Source organism: Cherax quadricarinatus, chromosome 28, assembly GCF_038502225.1.
Source record: "Cherax quadricarinatus isolate ZL_2023a chromosome 28, ASM3850222v1, whole genome shotgun sequence".
Classification (NCBI taxonomy): Eukaryota; Metazoa; Arthropoda; class Malacostraca; order Decapoda; family Parastacidae; genus Cherax; species Cherax quadricarinatus.
The window spans coordinates 2,107,220-2,129,200 of record NC_091319.1 but is presented as its reverse complement, the minus strand read 5'-3'; the positions used below and the strand labels follow the sequence as shown (position 1 = coordinate 2,129,200).

At 42.0% G+C, this 21,981-nt stretch overlaps 2 protein-coding genes across 5 annotated transcripts in view; one reads left to right on the top strand and one right to left on the bottom strand.

Moving 5' to 3' along the window:
* The window catches only part of LOC128693216 (reticulon-4-interacting protein 1 homolog, mitochondrial-like), a 43,250-nt gene extending 27,039 nt beyond the window's left edge, over positions 1-16,211 (top strand). For all 3 annotated transcript variants that reach the window (XM_070089310.1, XM_070089309.1, XM_070089308.1), the window contains one exon: positions 10,890-16,211. In XM_070089310.1, the coding sequence (XP_069945411.1) occupies positions 10,890-10,929 (40 nt within the window). In that variant the 3' untranslated portion in view covers positions 10,930-16,211. The remainder of the gene's footprint in view (positions 1-10,889) is intronic.
* LOC128693215 (SET and MYND domain-containing protein 4) overlaps positions 14,865-21,981 on the bottom strand; it is a 128,250-nt gene continuing 121,133 nt past the window's right edge. For both annotated transcript variants that reach the window (XM_053782716.2, XM_070089306.1), the window contains one exon: positions 14,865-21,846. In XM_053782716.2, the coding sequence (XP_053638691.2) occupies positions 20,704-21,846 (1,143 nt within the window). In that variant the 3' untranslated portion in view covers positions 14,865-20,703. The remainder of the gene's footprint in view (positions 21,847-21,981) is intronic.

Here is a 21,981-nt window from a genome sequence, read left to right as displayed (position 1 = left end):
AATACCAGCAATCTCCCACTGATGTAGGGTGACCAAAAAAAGAAACATATTTACTATTATTCAACCACTGTTTTGTTATCATGCATCTGGTAAGACAGTTCAGTTGAGTGATTTTTTTTTTTTTTTATCTTACCTTGGTGGGAGATTGTTAAAAAAAAAATGACATCCAAAGAGTGAGCTACAAAATGGAAGACTGAGAACAACTATCCTGTTTTTTTTTTTGTGTGTGTGTGCATGTGTATGTATGTGTGTGTATATGTGTGTGTATATGTGTATATATGTATGTGTGTGTGTATGTATGTGTGTCTATATGTATGTGTGTCTATATGTATGTGTGTGTGTATGTATGTGTGTATGTATATGTATGTGTGTGTGTGATAAGAGAAGATTTCGTTTGGATTTTTAACCCCTGAGGGTTAGCCACCCAGGATAACCCAAGAAAGTCAGTGCATCATCGAATACTGTAACTTACTGTATTTCCATTGGGGTCCTCAAGCTTGTCCCCCAGGATGCGACCCACACCAGTCAACTAACACCTAAGTACCTATTTGCTGCTAGGTGAACAGGACAACAGGTGTAAGGAAACGTGTCAATGTTTCCACCCGCCAGGAATTGAACCCAGGCCCTCCGTGTGTGAAGTGGGAGCTTTAGCCACCAGGCCACTGGTGGCTATGTGTATATGTATATGTGTGTGTATGTTTATGTATGTGTGTGTATATGTGTGTGTGTATGTGTGTGTGTGTATATGTGTGTGTGTATATGTGTGTGTGTATATGTGTGTGTGTATGTGTGTGTGTGTATGTGTGTGTATGTATGTGTGTGTTTTCCATGGCACGAAAGCAAATGCTATACACAGGGCAGCAGATAACATTGCTATTACTATAGTGATGCAGTACTTGGAGTGGCAAAAACCAGTGAGGGTATAGTACATGAGCAGTTATGCTGTATTCTGCTGGTTGCTATGTTTCTCTTCTTAGCTGATATTGCATTAATTTAAATCTTTTTACATACGTCTTCCTTATCAGAATCACCACTATATAGACAAGGTATTAAATTATAATCATTAGTCACCATAAATTGTAATTTTTTTTTTATTACTCTGGCCATCTGCCACCAAAGCAACGTGACCAAAAATAGAGGAAATGTAATCACCTTATCAGAAGTGCACCTACCTCACAGTTCAAAAAGCCCTCCAAACTCTGTACATGTGTACAGTAATTCTATGTAAATATACAACAAGAATTCATGTACAGTGGACCCCTCGGTTATCAGCCGTAATCCGTTGCAGAAGCTCAGCCTATAACTGAAATGGCCAAAAACCAAAATAATATTTCCCTTAAGAATGAATGGAAATACAATTAATCCGTTTCAGACAAAAATATTCACAAAAAAAAAAATAATTTTTTTAACAATTATATAAGTATTTTATACCTTTATTGAAGACTAATGCTGGCTTCTGGAAGATAGGGAGAAGGAAAGAGGGAGGAGTTAGTGTCTGGAAGGGAAATCCCCCTCCATAAAGACTTCAGGTAGCAAAGCCTTTTCTGGGGCTACTTCCCTTCTTTGTCTTTTAATACAACTAGGACCAACTTGAGTCACTGGACCCCAGTCGCACAACAAATCTGTCCATAGAGGTCTGTTTCTGGCGTCTCTAAGATTTTCCTGAAGTGGGACAGGGTTTTGTCACTGAGGATGTTGCAAATATGGCTTGTTTCAGCTTGGTCAGGGAGGTGTTTCTCTACAAAAGTTTGCACCTTAGTCCACATTGCACACACCTCTTTAATCTCTGAAGAAGGCACCTCCTTCACTTCCTCTTCCTCCTCTGGAGCAATTTCCTCAGCTGCAGTCTGTTGCTGTTCGAGTTGAAGGTCTTGCAGCTCTTCAGTGGTTAGCTCTTCCCTGTGGTCCTCCACCAACTCTTCCACATCCTTGCCACTCACCTCTAACCCCAGGGACTTCCCCAGTGCCACAATAGAGTCCACAGGGTCAGCAAGGTCAGGGCCAGCTTCAAACCCTTCAAAATCCCTCTTGGACAGAGCCTGGCCACAATTTTCTCCAAGCAGAGTTCAAAGTTCTGGAAGTCACTTCCTCCCAAGCCTTATCTATAAAGCTTATGCAGTTGAGGATATAGGAGTGATTCCTCTAGAACTCTCTTAGGGTCAGCTGAGTGCTCGAGGTCACTTCAAAGCACTTTTCAAACACTGCTTAGGTGTAGAGTTTTTTGAAGTTAGAAATGACCTGCTGGTCCATGGGCTGGAGGAGAGGAGTGGTGTTAGGAGGGAAGAGCTTCACTTTTATAAAATTGAAGTCCCTAAACATGTGGTCTTCCAAGTCTTGAGGATGTGCAGGAGCATTGTCCAGTACCAGGAGGCACTTGAGTGGCAATTTCTTTCCCGGGAGGTATTTTTTCACACTTGGGCCAAACACATCATTAACCCACTCTTTTAAAATTTGCCTTGTGACCCATGCCTTATGATTAGCTTTCCACATCACACACAATCTATTCTTTACGACATTGCTTTTCTTGAAAACACTGCGATTTTCTGAGTGATCACACCAGTAAAGGCTTCACTTTGAAATCCCCACTAGCATTACCACATAACAAAAGAGTAAGCCTGTCTTTCATAGGCTTGTGTCCTGGCAGTGCCTTTTCCTCCTGTGTGATGTAGGTCCTGTTTGGCATTTTCTTCCAAAACAGGCCTGTTTCATCACAGTTGAACACTTGTTGGGGTTCGAATCCTTCAGCCTTTACATAGTCCTTGAATTCCTGTACATACTTTTCAGCCACACATTTATCAGAACTTGCAGCCTCCCCATGCCTTACAACACTGTGTATGCCACTATGCTTCTTAAATCTCTCAAACCAGCCTTTGCTGGCCCTAAATTCACTACCAGCAGCACTTGTTTCAGGAGTTTTCTGTAGAAGATCCTCATGTAAATGCTTTGCCTTCTCACAAATAATAGATTCAGCGACACTGACTCCCACTAATTGTTTTTCCTTAATCCACAATAACCACAACTTTTCCATCTGGTTCATTATTGGTGACCTTTGTTTCATTAGAAAAGTTACTCCTTTCGCAACATTAGTATCCTTGATTTGTTCTTTCGTTGCCAGGATGGATGTAATTGTTGATTTGTTTTTCCTGTACATCCTGGCAAGTTTCAGCACCCGCATACCACTCGTATTTATCAATCACTTCATGTTTAAATTCCATGGTGTTTCTCACTTCCTGTGGTAAAGAAACTTTACTAGGAACTTTCTTTGGAGCCATGGTTACTTATTTTGCAGTTGCACTGCAAAAAAAAACCCCACAAAAAATGGAAAACAAGCGAAATGTTTGGATGTATGAGCAGAAGCTTCCTCATGCACCGAGAAAGACAGCCAAAGTGACGCGCAAGCGGCCCCAGCTGGCGGACTAACGCGTCCGAAACGGCCAATCACCAGGATCCAAAAAACTGGCAGGTCACCGAGTTGGCTGATAACAGGAACAGCTGATAACTGAGGGTCCACTGTAATACTATTTCAACATGAATGTAAACAGTAGACATACTCACGGCTGCACCCTGAAACAAAAATTGTCATTACACCTTGCCCTGCTCATTTGCTTTCACCCTGACCTTTGAGCTGCACTCACCACCTGGAGATTTGATGTGTTACTAGCCAAAATCCAGGCCAAACAATCTGGGAAAATTTTACTGTAGTATTAAAAAGTTGATATATTTTTCTTAAATTTGTCAGTATACAGCCATCTTATAATTCATTCCTCTTCAAGGGGGGCTCCTTGGCGTGGTGAAGAGGCTCTTGGTCTGAGGAATTAGCCCTGTCGGTCTTCTTCCTCAGACCGAACCTAATTACCCCCCATTCTCCCCTCCCCTATCCCATCCTCCCCTTTTTCCATTCCTCCTCCTCCTCCTCATCCCTCCCTTTTGCCCTTCCTCTTTTTAGCCTTCGTGATTTCTCTCACAGGCGCGCTAGTTCCTAGGTAGGGGAAAGGACACCGGGGTCCATCCCATTCCGTTGAGGTTTCTTGGCGGTGGCGTAGTTTGCCGTGGAATCTGGATTGCCTAGGGATGTCCCGATCCCTCTCCGGTATCCCGGAGTAGCTTTGGGTGTCTTTTGGGCGACGGGTGTATCTCTGGAAGCCACCTTTCGGATTCCGGGGGTGGTGGCTGAAGGAGGTATGCTTTGTGGCAGATATCCGGCCGCCCTCTCTTTTGTCCACCGAGGTAGCTCGGCAGATGTGAGGTTGCTATCCCAGATTGCTGGTTTACTGGCATGAAGGGTAGGGTATGGCACGGGTTCCATGCTGCATCTGCGCTACTAGCGGTGTCGAGTCCTCTTGGGCGCGGAGGGAGATTTCTGGCCCTTTCATTCCTCCTAGGAACTATCCCTCCCCGGTCCCCCCTTTTTTTTTCTTTTTTTTATTTTTATTTTCTTTTCTTCTTTCTTTTTTTTTCTTAAAAACAAAAAGAAAGAAGTAACCTAACCATGGCAGCCCTAGTCCATGAACCTGGTACCCCCGGGCCCCTTCTTGATACCGCACCCCGTTCTGACCCCGCCTCGTCTTTGGACCACTCTTCAGACATTCCTCATGCCTCTGTACCTATTGCCGGTGCTGTTTCCTCACCCGCTTCAGGTACTGAGGCCTCGACTGACTCCTTCGATTTATCAGACCTTCGCTCTCCTCTGACTATGCTTCCGGCCTCTCCCTCTACGGTGCGGCAATTTTCAAATCGCCGACCCGTTCCACGTCGGACCAACTCTGGTCCCACGCCTAAACGTCAACGACAATTACCTGCTGATGATACTTCTCCACCTTCACCTTCTCGTTCTTCTCAGAAACGATCGACACGTCCTTCACTACCTTTCCACGCTCAGTTTCAGACTGAACAGTGGACTAAATTCTTCACTTTACGACCAACTTCCTCTACTGCCTATCTTTCTGACCATAGTATTGGCAAGGCACTCCTACGCCATGTTGGTAAAGATATTTCTTTTCATGCTCTTAAGAGCGGTATGCGCATCATTACCGTACAGAATGCTACCCAGGCTCGTGAGCTCTCTCGTCTTTCCCATATAGATACTGTTCCTGTCACCCTTGAAAAACATCATTCCCTCAATTCTTGTAGTGGTACCGTTATTCTGCCCCATACCATAGTTCAACAAAATTTCCAGACATGTGGCACCGACATTCTAGAACAGCTGGAACTCCAAGATCTCCCAATCCTCAAGGTAGACACTTACGTTCTTCCTGCCCGTGGGCGGAGACGATACCCTAGCAATGTGGCTCGTTTAACTTTTGACAGCCGAGAACTCCCATCCTCCGTTTATATAGCAGGACATCGGTTACAAGTTCGAAAGGTGATCCCTACACCACAACAGTGTAGAAATTGCTGGCGATTTGGCCATCCAGCGAAATATTGCAGATCTATCGCCGAATGCCCAGTCTGTGGTGCCGATGACCATTCTAATACGTCTTGCAATCGATCTCCCTCTTGCCTTAACTGTCATGAGGCTCACCCTTCGTACTCTCGCCGTTGTCAGGTCTATTTAAACGAGCGGGAAATCCGTTACCTCAAAGAGACAGAAGGTCTCCCTTATGCCATGGCAGTTTCTCATCTCCGCCTCCAAGGGAGACTCCCACGTGTTTCTTATTCCCGTGTTTCAAAACGTCCCCCCACTTCTGGTATCCCATCTTCTACACCCACCTCTGTGGTTACCTCTCCCATAATCACTCCTGTATCTAATCCTTTTGCTGTCCTCGGCTCAGACGTCCCTACCTCAACGCCTCAGTCTAATCTCGCTTCTTCGAGTTCTCTCTTACAAGCCTCAGTATCGACGAGACCTCGTACGACACCTCTTCCCAATCGTCCCTCTACTTCTCAAAAGTCAAAAAAAGGTCCGGTAACACCTCCTACCCATCTTCCACCTCCTCATTTTACCCTCCCTGTCTCTGTCCCTAGTTCTTCCCCTCTCACTGGCTCAGTTACAAGTGTAGAGGTTCACCCTCCTCCTCGTAATGTACCTTCCTCCCCTGTTCCCTCCCAAGTTTCTTCCTCTTCTGCCACCTCCCAGATTCCTGTCTCTTCTGTCCCCTGCCACGCTTCTCCAGTTCCCTCCACCCTTTCGCCCCCCCCTACCTTGGTACAGTCCAATACAGTTCCAATCTTTACTCATCCTCCCCCTACCATTCCCAATATTGTCTCCCATACGACATCTCTGAATTCCGAAACACTTGAAGCAATCTCTGAATATATTGCAGAGACCAAACCATCAATGGACACTGATCCACCTTCCGCTCTTTCTCTCTCCTCTGCTCCATCTGCGCAACTCCTTTCTTCACAGCGCACCGTTCCTTCGCTGCTTGAACATTTTCCACTGCCTCCGCATGTGGACTTTTCTAACCCTTCTAGTCCGTAGGAACCCTTACCTGCGGATTTCAAGTATCTTTATCATTGCCAATCATGGCCTTTTTACAGTGGAATATACGTGGCCTCAGGGGTAATCGGGGTGAGCTTCAGATGTTACTCTCCCAGTTTGCCCCTGTTGGTGTTTGCTTACAGGAACCAAAATTACACTCTGCTGTTATTTCTCACATCTCAGGCTATAATTTATTGTATTCTTCAGATCCTTTTCCTGATGGGACCTTTAATGAAAGTGCCCTTCTTCTCCGCACTGATATTCCGTACCATCAGCTATTTATTCATACTTCGCTGCATTACACAGCAGCCCGTATCCACTTACATAGGTGGTATACGCTCTGTTCTTTATATCTCTCTCCTTCTCGGGCATTATCTATTCCGGATTTTGCCTTCCTTGTTTCGTCATTACCGCCACCGATTCTGTTACTTGGTGATTTTAATGCCCACCATTTCCTCTGGGGAGGGTCTCACTGTGATTCCCGTGGAATTCAGTTAGAGGCTTTTCTTGCCACCCACCCCCTCCATGTTTTAAATACAGGTACTCACACCCATTTTGATCCTCGGACTCATACTCTCTCTTGCATCGATCTCTCAGTTTGCTCTTCCTCCGCCGCATTAGACTTTACTTGGTCTGTTCTCCCGGACTTACATGACAGTGATCATTTCCCAATCATTCTTACTTCCCCTTCATATTCGCCACCTCTTCGCACCCCACGCTGGCAATTTAATCGGGCAAATTGGAACCTTTACTCACACCTGACTGTTTTTAAAGAGGTTCCTTCTTCGTCCTCCATCGATGAGCTTTTACACCTCTTCTCGTCCTCCGTTTTCACCGCAGCTTCTCATTCTATACCCCAAACTTCGGGCAGGCATTCTCAGAAATGCGTGCCTTGGTGGTCTCCTGCTTGTGCTCGTGCAGTACGTTTGAAACGCGCTGCATGGGGCAGGTACCGGTACAATAGAACCACAGAGCGACTCCTTGATTTTAAACAGAAGCGTGCGATCGCTCGCCGTGTCATCCGTGACGCTAAACGCACTTGCTGGCGAGATTATGTCTCCACCATCACCTCTGCTTCCTCTATGAGTGCAGTCTGGAAAAAAGTACGAAAACTGAGTGGTAAATATTCTCCTGACCCGGCTCCTGTTCTGCGGGTTGCCGGTGTTGATATAGCAAACCCACTAGATGTTGCCAATGAAATTGGCAATCATCTGGTCCGTATTTCTCAGGGACTCCATCTATGCCCCTCATTTCTTTCCTCAAAGTCTGCCAGAGAGTTAGCACCCTTGGACTTTTCTTCTCTCAGAGAAGAACAGTATAATGTGCCTTTTACACTTCAAGAACTGGAGGCAACACTCTCAGCTTGTCGATCATCGGCAGCTGGGCCCGACGACATTCATATTCGTATGCTACAACATTTACATCAGTCAGCCCTTGCAGTCCTATTACGCCTTTACAATCTTATTTGGTCACAAGGAGTTCTTCCACAGCTGTGGAAATCCGCCATTGTTCTCCCTTTCCGCAAACCAGGCACTACGGGACATGAAACCTCCCACTATCGTCCCATTGCTCTTACCAGTGCAGTTTGCAAAGTAATGGAACGTCTAGTAAATAGACGTTTAGTGTGGTATTTAGAGACACACAACAGTCTCTCCACTCGTCAATATGGCTTTCGTAAGGGACGTTCTACCATAGACCCCTTACTGCGCTTGGATACGTATGTTCGTAATGCCTTTGCGAATAACCACTCAGTTATTGCCATATTTTTTGACCTTGAGAAGGCATATGACACAACTTGGAGGTATAATATTTTAGCCCAAGCCCACTCCTTAGGCCTTCGAGGCAATCTACCATCCTTCCTTAAGAACTTTTTAACTGACAGGCATTTCCGTGTTCGGGTTAATAATGTGCTCTCCCCGGACTTTGTCCAAGCTGAAGGTGTCCCCCAGGGATGTGTTCTGAGCACAACACTTTTTCTCCTTGCTATTAATGATTTGGCCTCTAGTCTTCCATCAAATATTTGGTCATCACTCTATGTTGATGACTTCGCTATTGCCTGTGCAGGCGCTGACTGTCACCTCCTTACAGTTTCTCTCCAGCATGCAGTCGACCGTGTTTCCAATTGGGCCACCACACATGGGTTTAAATTTTCCAGCACTAAAACCCACCAAATCACTTTCACTAGACGCTCTGTCATCTCTGATCATCCTTTGTACCTCTATGGCTCACGTATCCCTGAACATGATACAGTCAAGTTTCTGGGCCTCCTCTTTGATCGTAGGTTATCCTGGAAACCTCACATTACCTCTCTGAAGGCAACTTGTCACAGCCGGCTGAACCTTCTTAAAACCCTTGCTCGTCTTTCGTGGGGAGCTGATCGTCGAACCCTCCTTCACCTACATTCCACCCTTATTTTATCGAAACTTGATTATGGTGACCAGATCTATTCAGCGGCATCTCCTGCTACTCTCTCTAGCCTTAACCCCATTCATCACCAAGGATTACGTTTATGCCTTGGTGCTTTTCGCTCTTCCCCTGTCGAAAGCCTCTATGCAGAAGCGAACGTTCCATCCTTATCCGATCGCCGTGATGCCCATTGCCTGCGCTACTATGTACGCTCTCATGATCTCCGCAATCCTTCCATTTATAGAATGGTCACTGATATTAGTAGACATTCTTTATTTGTTCGCCGCCCCTGCTTACTCCGTCCCTTCTCTCTTCGCCTTCATTCGCTCTTGTCTTCTCTTCAACTACCACCTTTCTATGTACATGTAGCATCTCACTTTTCCCTACCCCTCTGGGAAGTTCCAGCTGTTCGAGTCTGTTCTTTCTCCCTCCCTTGCTCGAAAGCCCAACTGTCTACGGTCGCTTCCCGCTCTCTTTTTCTTGACCACTTTCACTCTCATTCTCATGCCATTGCTGTGTACACAGATGGCTCTAAGTCTTCTGACGGCGTAGGATTCGCAGCAGTGTTTCCGGACAGCGTCGTACAAGGGCATTTACTATCTTCAGCTAGTATTTTTACTGCTGAATTATATGCCATCCTTACAGCACTTATCCGTATTGCATCTATGCCTGTGTCATCATTTGTGGTTGTCTCAGACTCCCTTAGTGCTTTACAGGCTATACAAAAATTTGATACACCTCACCCCTTAGTCCTCCGTATCCAACTTTGGCTACGCCGCATCTTTACTAAGCATAAAGATATTGTTTTTTGTTGGGTCCCTGGTCATGTTGACGTACAGGGCAATGAACAGGCAGACACTGCTGCGCGGTCAGCAGTACATGACCTACCAGTTTCTTATAGAGGTATTCCATGTACGGACTATTTTGCTGTAATATCTTCCCACCTTCACACCCGTTGGCAACAACGTTGGTCTACTATGCTCGGCAACAAACTTCAGTCTATTAAACCGAGTATAGGTTACTGGCCGTCTTCTTATCACCAGTGTCGAGGTTGGGAGACTACTCTCTCCCGTCTTCGCATTGGCCATACTCGTCTTACTCATGGATATCTCATGGAGAGGCGTCTTGCTCCTCTCTGTGAGAATTGCCAAGCTCCATTATCAGTCAGCCACATTCTGTTGGACTGCCCACTTTATCAACGAGCACGCAGAATTTACCTCTGTCGTCGTCTTCGCCCCGCTGCTCTCTCTTTACCTTCCCTTCTCGCTGATGGACCCACCTTTCATCCGGACTCTCTCATTGACTTTTTGACAACGACTGACTTACTTCACAAATTCTGATACTTTCAGCCCTTTCTACTTGTATCTCTTGCTACCCTCTACCCCCGTACTATCCCCTGCCCCACTGTTTTCTGTAACCTGCTGATCATCCCCCCTCCCTTCTGCCATCCAATTCCCTTGCTTCCTTCCCTACCCTGCAGCGCTGTATAGCCCTTGTGGCTTAGCGCTTCTTTTTGATTATAATAATAATAATTATAATTCATTGTGTTTTTATATTTGTATATAACTGCTTTAAATGTCACATTTATTGGCACTTATTCATTAAGGATATTGAACAAAAGTATTTACTATGATATTAGGAATTAGTCATAAATTTATTAACAAAAGCTATTAGTGCTTTTTTTAATAAAGCACTAGGTAGAAAATTTACAGTATTAAGAAAAGTTTTGGTACACATTACTAGCTTTCTCAGCTGTTTATATCAAGTAGTTTAATTAAGACTCATCTATACCCATTGCTGTTGAACAGTTTTTTGCTTTAATTGGCAAATGTGGAACACTTGCAACCATTTTTACATCTTTTCTACAGATGATGCCAGATAGTGCATTACCATCTGCTGACCCTTGAGAAGGGTCAGCAACTGGCTGCGTAATTAATCTTCCACATTCAATGGAAGATTAATTATGCTGTGCCTACTATATATATATATATTTTTTTAATAAGTCTTATTTAATATCAAGTGTTTTTTAAACAGTGTTTGAACACTTCCTTAACTTTTACAGGGCAAGACCACTAGCCTCTCGAATGGAGGGCTCCTCGTAAAAATGCCGTGTAAACCGGTGATAATTCGTCCGAAGAATGAAACTGTCCTGCCGAATGAACCGTGTCCTCCTTAGGGAAAATGGAATTTGCAATGCAATAGAAATGCAATCATAAGAGCTATATTTTTTTATAAAATGACTTAGTTTTATCTAGGAAACTTTTCAGACTTGCAGTTTGTGGGTAGGCAGTGTTGAAATTATTTGCCCAACCAGTTTGAAAGAGTCTAGTTTGTATATATTTTTAGACAGCAGTACTGTACAGATTTCAACAGTTTTTAATTCCTGCCACAAGTTATCTCACTAGTGATAAATAATTATTTACCGATGATTCTAGGAAATAGTGTGTGTGGTCCAGAAAATAATAATTTTCTTATAGTCCTAAAACATAATATTTGCTTGTCATGCTTGGGTTCTTAATTTTTTTTTTTTTTTTTTTTTTTTGATAGAATTGGTCCCAATTCATTATTCTTATTTTTTTAAGCTAGAAATTTCCATCTCACATGTACAATGCTGGATCAAGTATGCACATGTTTAGTATATCTACCTCAGATATTTGAAATTGCTTTATGCATGGATCTAGTGCCAAGCTCAATATAGCCCTGCAGTCTTGATTCTCGGCTCTCACTTGTTGTGCATGTGCACAAGAGTAAGATACTGCACTGGTTATAATAGCATTTTAAGAATTTATTCCAATGAGGGTGCTTATGCTCACTGTCATAAGAATAAATTTTTATTCGAAGACTATTAGATACTTAGTGTAGATGAAGCAGCCTCCACACTAACTGCTCTGGCAATTTAATAGTGATCAATTTGATTGTCATTATGATTATTTTTACTGTAGTTATTTTAATAAAAAATGCAAATTATGTATAGGTTTGTTTCATAATGAAATCTTTGATATACTTTGCCATTGCTAGTTTTAAAATATTAAATTAGTGGGTAAACTGGTTTGAACTTTTATATTAAAACACGATTGAATTGAAGCATTCATGATGTAATCTAACCATTACAAGTTCACTACTAAATGCACATCATTGTAATATTCTCAATAAAAGAAAAAATGGAGTACAAAACTCAGCACTTGAAACAGGTGGAAACATCATTATATGGATATGCTGTAGTTATTACATTCATGAGGGAGTGTTAAACCCATAGTAGTCATAAAGCCCCTTGGGGGAACAGGATGCAATGAAGTTTGATCCAGTTAAATAAAGGATAGGTTAAAGTCCTTGGATCAAGAGTCATTCACCAGTGTTGTGGCACCTACCTTGAGAAGACATGGATATAGTAACATATTTAATGTTAGTTAATGTCACACTATCATAGCTGGAAGAATTCATTGTTGGACATTATGGTCCAGGATTAATTGAAATGTCATTACGTTGTTTTCAAATTAGTCTTCAAAAAACTGAGGCTATGTTGTATGTTAATTATGAACTACTAAAGATATGAATAATAATTGTAAACAATAAGCCAACAGGAACCTCCACAAATTTCTTGTTTAACTTTTGTGCCATTATCACAAGTTTGTAAAGTGCACATATTTTTCTCACATTCCAGACCTCATTTCCAGAGGCAGTGAACACTACCATATATATATTTATTTATTTATTTTTTTAACAAGTCAGCCATCTCCCACCGAGGCAGGGTGACCCAAAAACAGAAAATCCCCCAAAAGAAAATACTTTCATCATTCAACACTTTCACCTCACTCACACATAATTACTGTTTTTGCAGAGGTGCTCAGAATACAACAGTTTAGAAGCATATATGTATAAAGATACACAACATATCCCTCCAAACTGCCAATATCCCAAACCTCTCCTTTAAAGTGTAGGCATCGTACTCCCCATTTCTAGGACTCAAGTCCGGCTATATAAAAATAACTGGTTTCCCTGAATCCCTTCATTAAATATTACCCTGCTCACATTCCAACAGCTCGTCAGGTCCCAAATACCATTCGTCTCCATTCACTCCTATCTAACACGCTCACGCACGCTTGCTGGAAGTCCAAGCCCCTCTCCCACAAAACCTCCTTTACCCCCTCCCTCCAACCTTTTCGAGGACGAACCCTACCCCGCCTTCCTTCCCCTACAGATTTATACGCTCTCCATGTCATTCTACTGTGATCCATTCTCTCTAAATGACCAAACCACCTCAACAACCCTTCTTCAGCCCTCTGACTTTTACTAACTCCACACCTTCTCCTAATTTCCACACTCTGAATTTTCTGCATAATATTTACACCACACATTGCCCTTAGACAGGACATCTCCACTGCCTCCAACCGCCTCCTCGCTGCAGCATTTACAACCCAAGCTTCACACCCATATAAGAGTGTTGGTACTACTATACTTTCATACATACCCTTCTTTGCCTCCATAGATAACGTTTTTTGTCTTCACGTATACCTCGACACACCACTCGCCCTTTTTCCTTCGTCAATTCTACGATTAACCTCGTCCTTCATAAATCCATCAGCTGACATGTCAACTCCCAAATATCTGAAAACATTCACTTCTTCCATACTCCTCCCCAATTTGATATCCAATTTTTCTTTATCTAAATCATTTGATACCCTCATCACCTTACTCTTTTCTATGTTCACTTTCAACTTTCTACCTTTAAACACACTCCCAAACTCGTCCACTAACCTTTGCAATTTTTCTTGAGAATCTTTCATCAGCAAAAAGTAACTGTCAATTCCCATTTTGTATTTGATTCCCCATAATTTAATCCCACCCCTCTCCTGAACACCCTAGCATTTACTTCTTTTACAACCCCATCTATAAATATATTAAACAACCATGGTGACATTACACATCCCTGTCTAAGACCTACTTTTACCGGGAAGTAATCTCCCTCTCTTCTACACACCCTAACCTGAGCCTCACTATCCTCATAGAACTCTTTATAGCAATTAGTAACTTGCCACCTATTACATATACTTGCCACTCTATCGTATGCCTTTTCTAAATCCATAAATGCAGTACAAACTTCCCTACCTTTATCTAAATACTGTTCACATATATGCTTCAATGTAAACACTTGATCTACACATCCCTTACCCACTCTAAAACTATTGTTCCAGTTAACAAACCTCTCTCATAATGACCAGTGTTAACATTTTTATTAGTTTATCTTTTAGCTAAATTTTACTGTACATTGCATTAATGTTCCCACATCCTTACTTTCTCTTACTGTATTATGGATACTTGGATGACTGGTCAGCCAATACATTGTATACAGAGAAACACGCTGGCCTTCTCCTATCAAGACAGGGTGACCCAAAAATTGAAACATACTTCCTATCACTTGTTCTCTAGCTGTCTTCCTAGAAGCATGCAACTAGCTGTTCTTATTATAATAATCTTGGTAAGCATTAAACCCAAAAGGGTCAACAACTGACTGCTAGAACAGTGTAACATTATTAGCGGATGAGCTGAACCTCCACTACTAGCATTTGCATTGGACACTTCACATTAACAATTTAGAAATGTATAGGTGTCAATTCAATTAACCCACAACATCCTCATCAATGCTGAGTTAACATGCACTACATTGTCACAATAATATAATCAAGTACTAAACCCAATGCTACATTTACAAACAAAAGTGATAATCTTAAATGCATAGATAATGATAATGGTCACCCAACTAGCAGAAAGTTTTAAGCTGCAATTAGAAATGCCACCCTTAATGGGGAGGTAGGGGGTGCCTTGCTGATGATGAAGGGCTCTTGATCTAAGGAACCGAGATATTCTCCCTTGGGCAAGACCTGATTACCTCCCATTTCTCAAGCATTGTATCAGTGCTTCCTCATGAATGCCAATATAAATATCTAATTTACAATGTAAAAAATCAGAGTGAATAAATATACTTTTATTTATAATTGAAAATAGGATGACACACTCGCCATAAATAAAAGGTCAGGTGTTCAACATGAAATTTTTAATAATCATAATTTTGGATACAAATTGTGAGGAGAATCATTGGGTTTCAAGACTAAGTAATGTATATGCCTGTATACTAAATACAGTGGAGCCCCGAGCATCGGCTGCTTCGAGTTTCGACCGCATTTTGTCCCAAGTTTCGGCCATTGCCCTGTGTTTGTCAGAGTACCAGACCTGTTCGCACCTCCCCACACAGGCATAGTGAGCCAGTCTAGCTTTGTTTATCCTTGAGTGAACATTACCCTGCACGCTCATCCGAACATTTCACAATAAATTCATTGTGTTTAGTGTTTGTTTATTGATTGTGACTGAAATAAGCCACCATGGGCCCAAAGAAACTTCATAGTGGCAGTGAGGCAGTGGTGGAGGCAATAATAAGTCCTCCCTATCTTCTAGATGCCAATAAGAGTCTTCAATAAAGGTAGGTAAATGTGATTTTAAATGTTTATGTATTGTATTACTCATTTAATACTATATGTATGTTTTATTTTCATATAGTCGGACTTGAGTCCTGGAAATGGGAAGTACAATGCCTGCACTTTAAAGGAGGGGTTTGGGATATTGGCAGTTTGGAGGGATATGTTGTGTATCTTTATATGTTTATGCTTCTAGACTGTTGTATTCTGAGCACCTCTGCAAAAACAGTGATAATGTGCGAGTGTGGTGAAAGTGTTGAATGATGATGAAAGTATTTTCTTTTTGGGGATTTTCTTTCTTTTTTGGGTCACCCTGCCTCGGTGGGAGACGGCCGACTTGTTGAAAAAAAAAAAAAAAAAAAAATGTTTTAAGTACTATATACATGTTAAACTATAGTTATTCTTTAAAAAATGTATTTTTTGTGAATATTTTTATGGATCTGGAACGGATTAATTGTTTTTTTTTTTTTTTTTTTTAATTGTAATGACATTATTTCTTATTGGAAATATTGCTTCGCCTCTCGGCCGTTTTGAGTTTAGGCCTAGCCCCTGGAACGGATTACGGCCAAAACTCGGGGTTCCACTGTATTGCCCTTTTTTTTTTTTTATCACTGATGCTCAATAACTTGACAAATGTATGTGAATGTACTGATTATTTATTTTGCAAGACTGCTGCTTGGCTGTAGTATTTGTTAGAGGCTTTTCTCTAGTTTTAGGTTTAATGTTATTTTTTTTTCTGTATAGCTTTATTTGAAATCCTGTGTAGACAGCAAGTATAAGTAATGATAGTCTTCCTAACATGTGATTTAAAAATATAATCCATCTTAATGTACTGCTCAAGTAACTGATGTAATTATATTTCTAATGTATACAATGTACAGTCTTCATACTCAGTAAACATGGCTTGTTAATTATGACTAGTATTTTCATGTCCCACTGAAGTGGATCTGTTATTCAGGCTCCTACTAGATTTATCTTCTTTCAACAAACCGGCAATATTCCACCGAGGCAGGGTGACCCAAAAAGAAAAACGAAAGTTTCACTTTTTAAATTTAGCAATGTATACAGGAGAAGGGGTTACTAGCTCCTTGCTCCCGGCATTTTTAGTTGCCTCTTACGACACACATCGCTTACAGAGGAAGAATTCGGTTCCACTTCCCCATGGAGAACTAGATTTACTAAATACAAGAAATCCCTGCAGTCTCATTAGTTACATCTGCACCCTTTCTTCTTCGTCCAGTCTGTGCTTCCCCACCAGTTACATCTTCTGCCAAGGGAAGAGCACATCCCTAACCTTTGCACACTTCTGTCCTCTCACATCCCTACCTGCAGTGCTGAATGACCCATACAGGCTTTGTGCTTAATGATGCATTATATTGAAGGGGAAGTGCTAAATCCATAGGGGCCATACAACCTGTGGAATGGGAGGATTAAGAGCCCCTCACCAATATCAAGGAACCTTCCTTGAGAGGTGAAAATGAGAACCCTTAATTTAGAAGAGAAACAGGAGAAGGGGAGTGGTGTTAATTCTGATTGTCCATAGATTCCAAATTATGAATTTTATTTTTCATGATTGTGACAAAATGATAAAGGCTGAAAACAGCAAACTCGGTGCATCGTAATCTATAAACCTGTGTGTAGCGCTGTATGACCCTTAAGGGTTTAGCTTGTTATGAATATAATAATGTAAACCTGTGCAGTACTGTACTGTAAATATTATTATTATAATCAAAAAGAAGCGCTAAGCCACAAGGGCTATACAGAGTACTGTAAATAAAAAGAGTTGAAAGTACAATACTATCATACATGTACAGTACAATCAGTGCAGTATGGCCCTTGTAGGTTTAGCACTTAGTTTTGATTGTAATGTTAATACAGTTCGTACAGTGCATTGCAGTGATTTACAGTAATTTCACTTACCTTTTTTATGGTTGAGAGATGAGATTTAATTTGCAGTGTTGTTTAGTGGTAATACAGACATTAGATACTTTCTTAACACCATATTCCTCACTCACCCATGCCACTGAGACACCATACTCCACCTTCTCTGTTAGTTCAAGTTTCTACTCAGCATTCAGTCATATGCTTCCTCTTGGCACCGTGGTGTCCCATAGCTCGATTGCTAGCGCACTCAGCTCTCACACTGAGGTCCGGAGTTCGAATCTCCGGTATGGATGGAAAACATTAGGGACGTGTTTCCATAAGACACCTGCTTTCCATGGCTCACCCATCAGTATGAAATAGGTACACGAGTGTTAATCGACTGGTGTGGGTCGCATCCTAGGACAAAACTGACCTAATTTGCTCGAAATGCTCAGCATAACAAGTGGCTTTCTATATAGTAGTATGTCACTGATGTCAGCTAGGCCTGTATACCTTGTACATGTACTTGTAGAAATAGATATATTATATTATTACTACTATTAAAAAAAAAAAAAAAAGGTGTCCCATAGCTCGATTGCTAGTGCACTTGGCTCACACACTGAGGTCCGGGGATTGATTTCCAGTACAGGTGGAAACATCAGGATGTTTCCTTAAGATACCTGCTGCCCGTGTTCACCTATCAGTAAAATGGGTACCTGGGTATTAGATGACTGGTGTGGGTCACATCCTGGGGACAAAATTGACCTAATTTTCCTGAAATGATCTGCATAAGGGGCTTTCTATATACTAGTAGTAGTATGCCACTGATGTCCGCAAGGCCTGTATACCTTGTACATGTACTTATAGAAATAAAGACTATTATTAAAATAATTTGAGATACCTGGCAGGGGATTCCCATAGAGTTGCAACTTGCATTTACTCACCACTGATAATAATAATAATAATAATAATAGTAGTAAACAAACTAAACCCGTAAGGGTAATACAGTGCTGCTAGAAGGGATGTGTGGAAGTAGGAATGTGTAAAGGAAATAGTGAGGGGGTGGAGATGTATGAGGGTAGTAGGGGTTAGTGGAAGTGAGAGTTGGTGCAAGAGTAAAATTTGAATCAGTTGGTGCAACAGCTGATTCAAACAACTCATAAAAAGTCAGAGTTTGCAGTAAAGGTGGGACTTTTAGTGAGGAGGTCAGTGTGTGTTATAAGACGGTGTAGAAGCCAAAAGTGAATCCTGTTTATACAGAAATGGGCGATACTTGATTGCATGTTGAAAGCCCATAGTTATGAGGAGCATTTCGGACAAACAATCAAAGGTGTGGTGAACTGATAGTGTTACCTGGCAGTCCTCCCAGAATGGTGATGGATGTTTCTTTGTGTGGTGTCTAGGAGTGAGTCACGTATCCTATTCTCTTACCAAAGATGATTGTTGCTACCTGCTGACTGAAGCTCCACTGTGCCTGCTCAACTTCTGGGCCACCGTGCCTGCTTAACTTCCAGGCCACCATGCTTGCTCAACTTCCTGGCCACCGTGCCTGCTCAACTTCTGGACCACCGTGCCTGCTCAACTTCAGGCCACCGTGCCTGCTTAACTTCTGGACCACCGTGCCTTCTCAACTTCCGGGCCACCGTGCCTGCTTAACTTCTGGACCACCGTGCCTACTCAACTTCGGGCCACCATGACTGCTCAACTTCCGGGCCACCACGCCTGCTTAACTTCCCGGCCACCGTGCCTATTCAACTTCCAGACCACCATGCCTGCTCAACTTCCAGGCCACCGTGCCTGCTCAACTTCTGGACCACCGTGCCTACTCAACTTCCGGGCCACCACCCTGCTTAACTTCCAGGCCACCGTGCCTATTCAACTTCCAGGCCACTGTGCATGCTCAACTTCTCAAATTAATATCTGCCAAACGGCTAGAGAAAATGTATAAAAATTAACATGGTGGAGATGTGAAGTGTTTTAAAGCTGTCTAATATTACTTTTTTTTTTTTTTTTAGCTCGAGTCAAATTTCTAAATGGTCCAGAAGAGTACAGTAAGTATAATTACTCTAATCTATTAATTATGGAATTAGCACAAAGGAGTCACTAAAATACCCTGCAAATAAAACTAATACTCAATTCGAAGTGAATCAGATAAGTCTCCAGTTATTGACTGAAATCCAATGATTCTTTGGATCTTAATCATATTTGTATACAGGCAAATTTGCAGCCACACATTTTAAACTTATGCAGTATTATACATATCAGATACGTCAGTATTAAAGATTAGAAGCCGATGAGAAGAGGAATTTATTTAATAATAAAATTCTGTTCAGGCAAAAAAAAATATTGAAAAGTTACGACCGACCAAAAGAGTTATTATACAGTTATCACTGATTCCAATAATTCCAAGTATTTTAATCATATTACATATTGATAATTTTGCACCTACACAAAATAAACTTATTGGGTACAATCCTGTCTATAATATACATCAGCCCCCACCCCCCAAAAAAAGATTGAAGCCATTCAAAAGAGGTATACTCATATTTAACGTGAATTAATAGGTAAAAAAAATCAGTTGTGCACTCACAAGCTTCAATAATCATCACTTTGAACACTTCGAGTAAGACACACCAGTGTTGAATATTTGAAGCCAAGGAGCAGTGTTTTTTTTAACATTTCTGGACACATTCTAAATCTTGGAATGAGCTATGCAATGCTTGGCAGCTGCATACCAATAATTGAACGAACTTTGTCCCTCGTACATTACAAAAGTGTTGAGAATTTAAAGCTGGTCAGATGAGCTGTTCTTAAGTTATAACTTTAGAAAAAACATCCAGGCACCCACTGCAAAGTTCGCCATCGAGGATACCTAATGAAAGTGCTCACCACTGACGTCTGCTGGAGCTTTCAGAAAGGGAACGAGGTGGCAAGACATGACTCTGAGCTTGACATCAAAATGGTTGTTTTTCTTTAATATTAACATAATTCAGGATGGAGGCAGCTACCTCTTTCCCCCCTCCCATCCTCTTCCAGCAGCTGCCCCTCACTAGGCAAGCTCTGATGACTGAGGTAACCCATCAACAGATACTCAGCTGTCGGGATGACCTGACAGTCCTTACACTGGTGCAAGGAGTCTCTAAGTTGACCAGCTGTATAGCCCTTGTGGCTTAGCGCTTCTTTTTGATTATAATAATGATAATCTAAGTTGACCAGGTAAGCTGCCCAAAGCAGTCATACAAGTACTGTACCATTCCCCATAACCAGTAGTGGAGGAAAGACGACTAGTAGTATTACTAACACTTCTGGTTAATAATCCGAATAAAATAATCTGTCCTAAACTTTTAAAAAGAATGAAAAATACCGAGGTTCAGAATGTACAGATTGTCGTGAAGATGGGTTGAATTATGAAATAGTGATATGAAGCCTACCGTGGACGAACATTTTATGGCCAATGTTAAATTTTACTACTGAACTAAAATGATCAAATCTGAGTAAGTGAAATGATTTACTTGATAAGTGTATAAAGTAGCTGGTCACCCACTACTTGGGCGTGGCCTTGGTCACAAGGTGAACAGAACCCATCAGGTCAAAGCAAGTCATCAATGTTTCTTGGGCACTTACATATGCCTGGTTGGGATGAACGGTGTATTTATCCAGTAATATCAACAGATTCACAACTATGGCCATTAAGCTGGGAGAGACCTTGCCCTGGCTGATCTGGGCCGAAGCCTTTATATACTCAGCCCAACATTTATTCATCTGTACTTGAGTTTTAGGTGCGTCATAGAGCTGGACACCCGTCTTGGTTGTGACATCTGTTGTGCATACCAGTTCACACAGATGACAGGTGAAGCCACTGAGTGCTTGGAAGCACGAGGGACACCTCAAACTTGGCTTCATAGGCAACTCATGGAAGAGCGGCCAGTCTGCTTGACAGGCAGCACAGCTGCAGCAGAAGTAGTAATGCTGCTGAAGTGCTGCACGTCTCTCTGTACGTCCATGACTAACGTATCGTTCACCATAACTGTCTGTGATCTCTGCTCCCTGTGGGATGATGCTTACACTGTACAGGAACTTTGTACTACCCAGGGAGGTTGTCAGGGTGTTGGGGACGCACGAATGGTTTACCAGGCTTAGAGCTGAATATACAGACCAACCCACTTCTTGTCCTCGAGTCTTTCCAATGTTACTTTCTTCTCCCTCATCCCCAATTACAATTTCTTTCGTTCCATGGACATTGCACTCCAGACCCAAAATTAGTCGCATTATTTGCCCTCCCACTAGCACAATATCATCTTGAGAGACCATGACTGGATGACCATCTTGGCCTTTCAAGAAACTAGGACATTGTTCAATAAGGATGTGTGTTAAAACACAAGCAATAGCAGCTGTTTCCTGTAGCTGACTCTCTGGACGGGCTGTGGCATGTCCTTCCAAGTGGTATAAGGCACGGTAGTCATGCACAACTTGCATCATAGGCCGTGAGCCTCCACTACAACCTTCACGCTGGAGGCTAACCAGACTGTTACGAAGGTCTGTGAGAGTAGTGGAGGCGAGGACCCTGAGAGCAAGGGATGCCGCAGGGTCCAGTTGCAGGGCTACCAGCACTGCTAGTACACTGCACTCTGCTCCGTGCCCTCCCCCAACACCTGCATTACGACAGCTTTCACTGCAGAACACGACCTGAAGTAAAATTCTAATGGAATATGAATAAATATAAAATATATTTTAACACTAAGTATCAATCTCTTTGCAACCTTATGTTAAAAAATAGTATGAAATGCACTAATGCAAAGAAATTAAATGTATACGAGATAT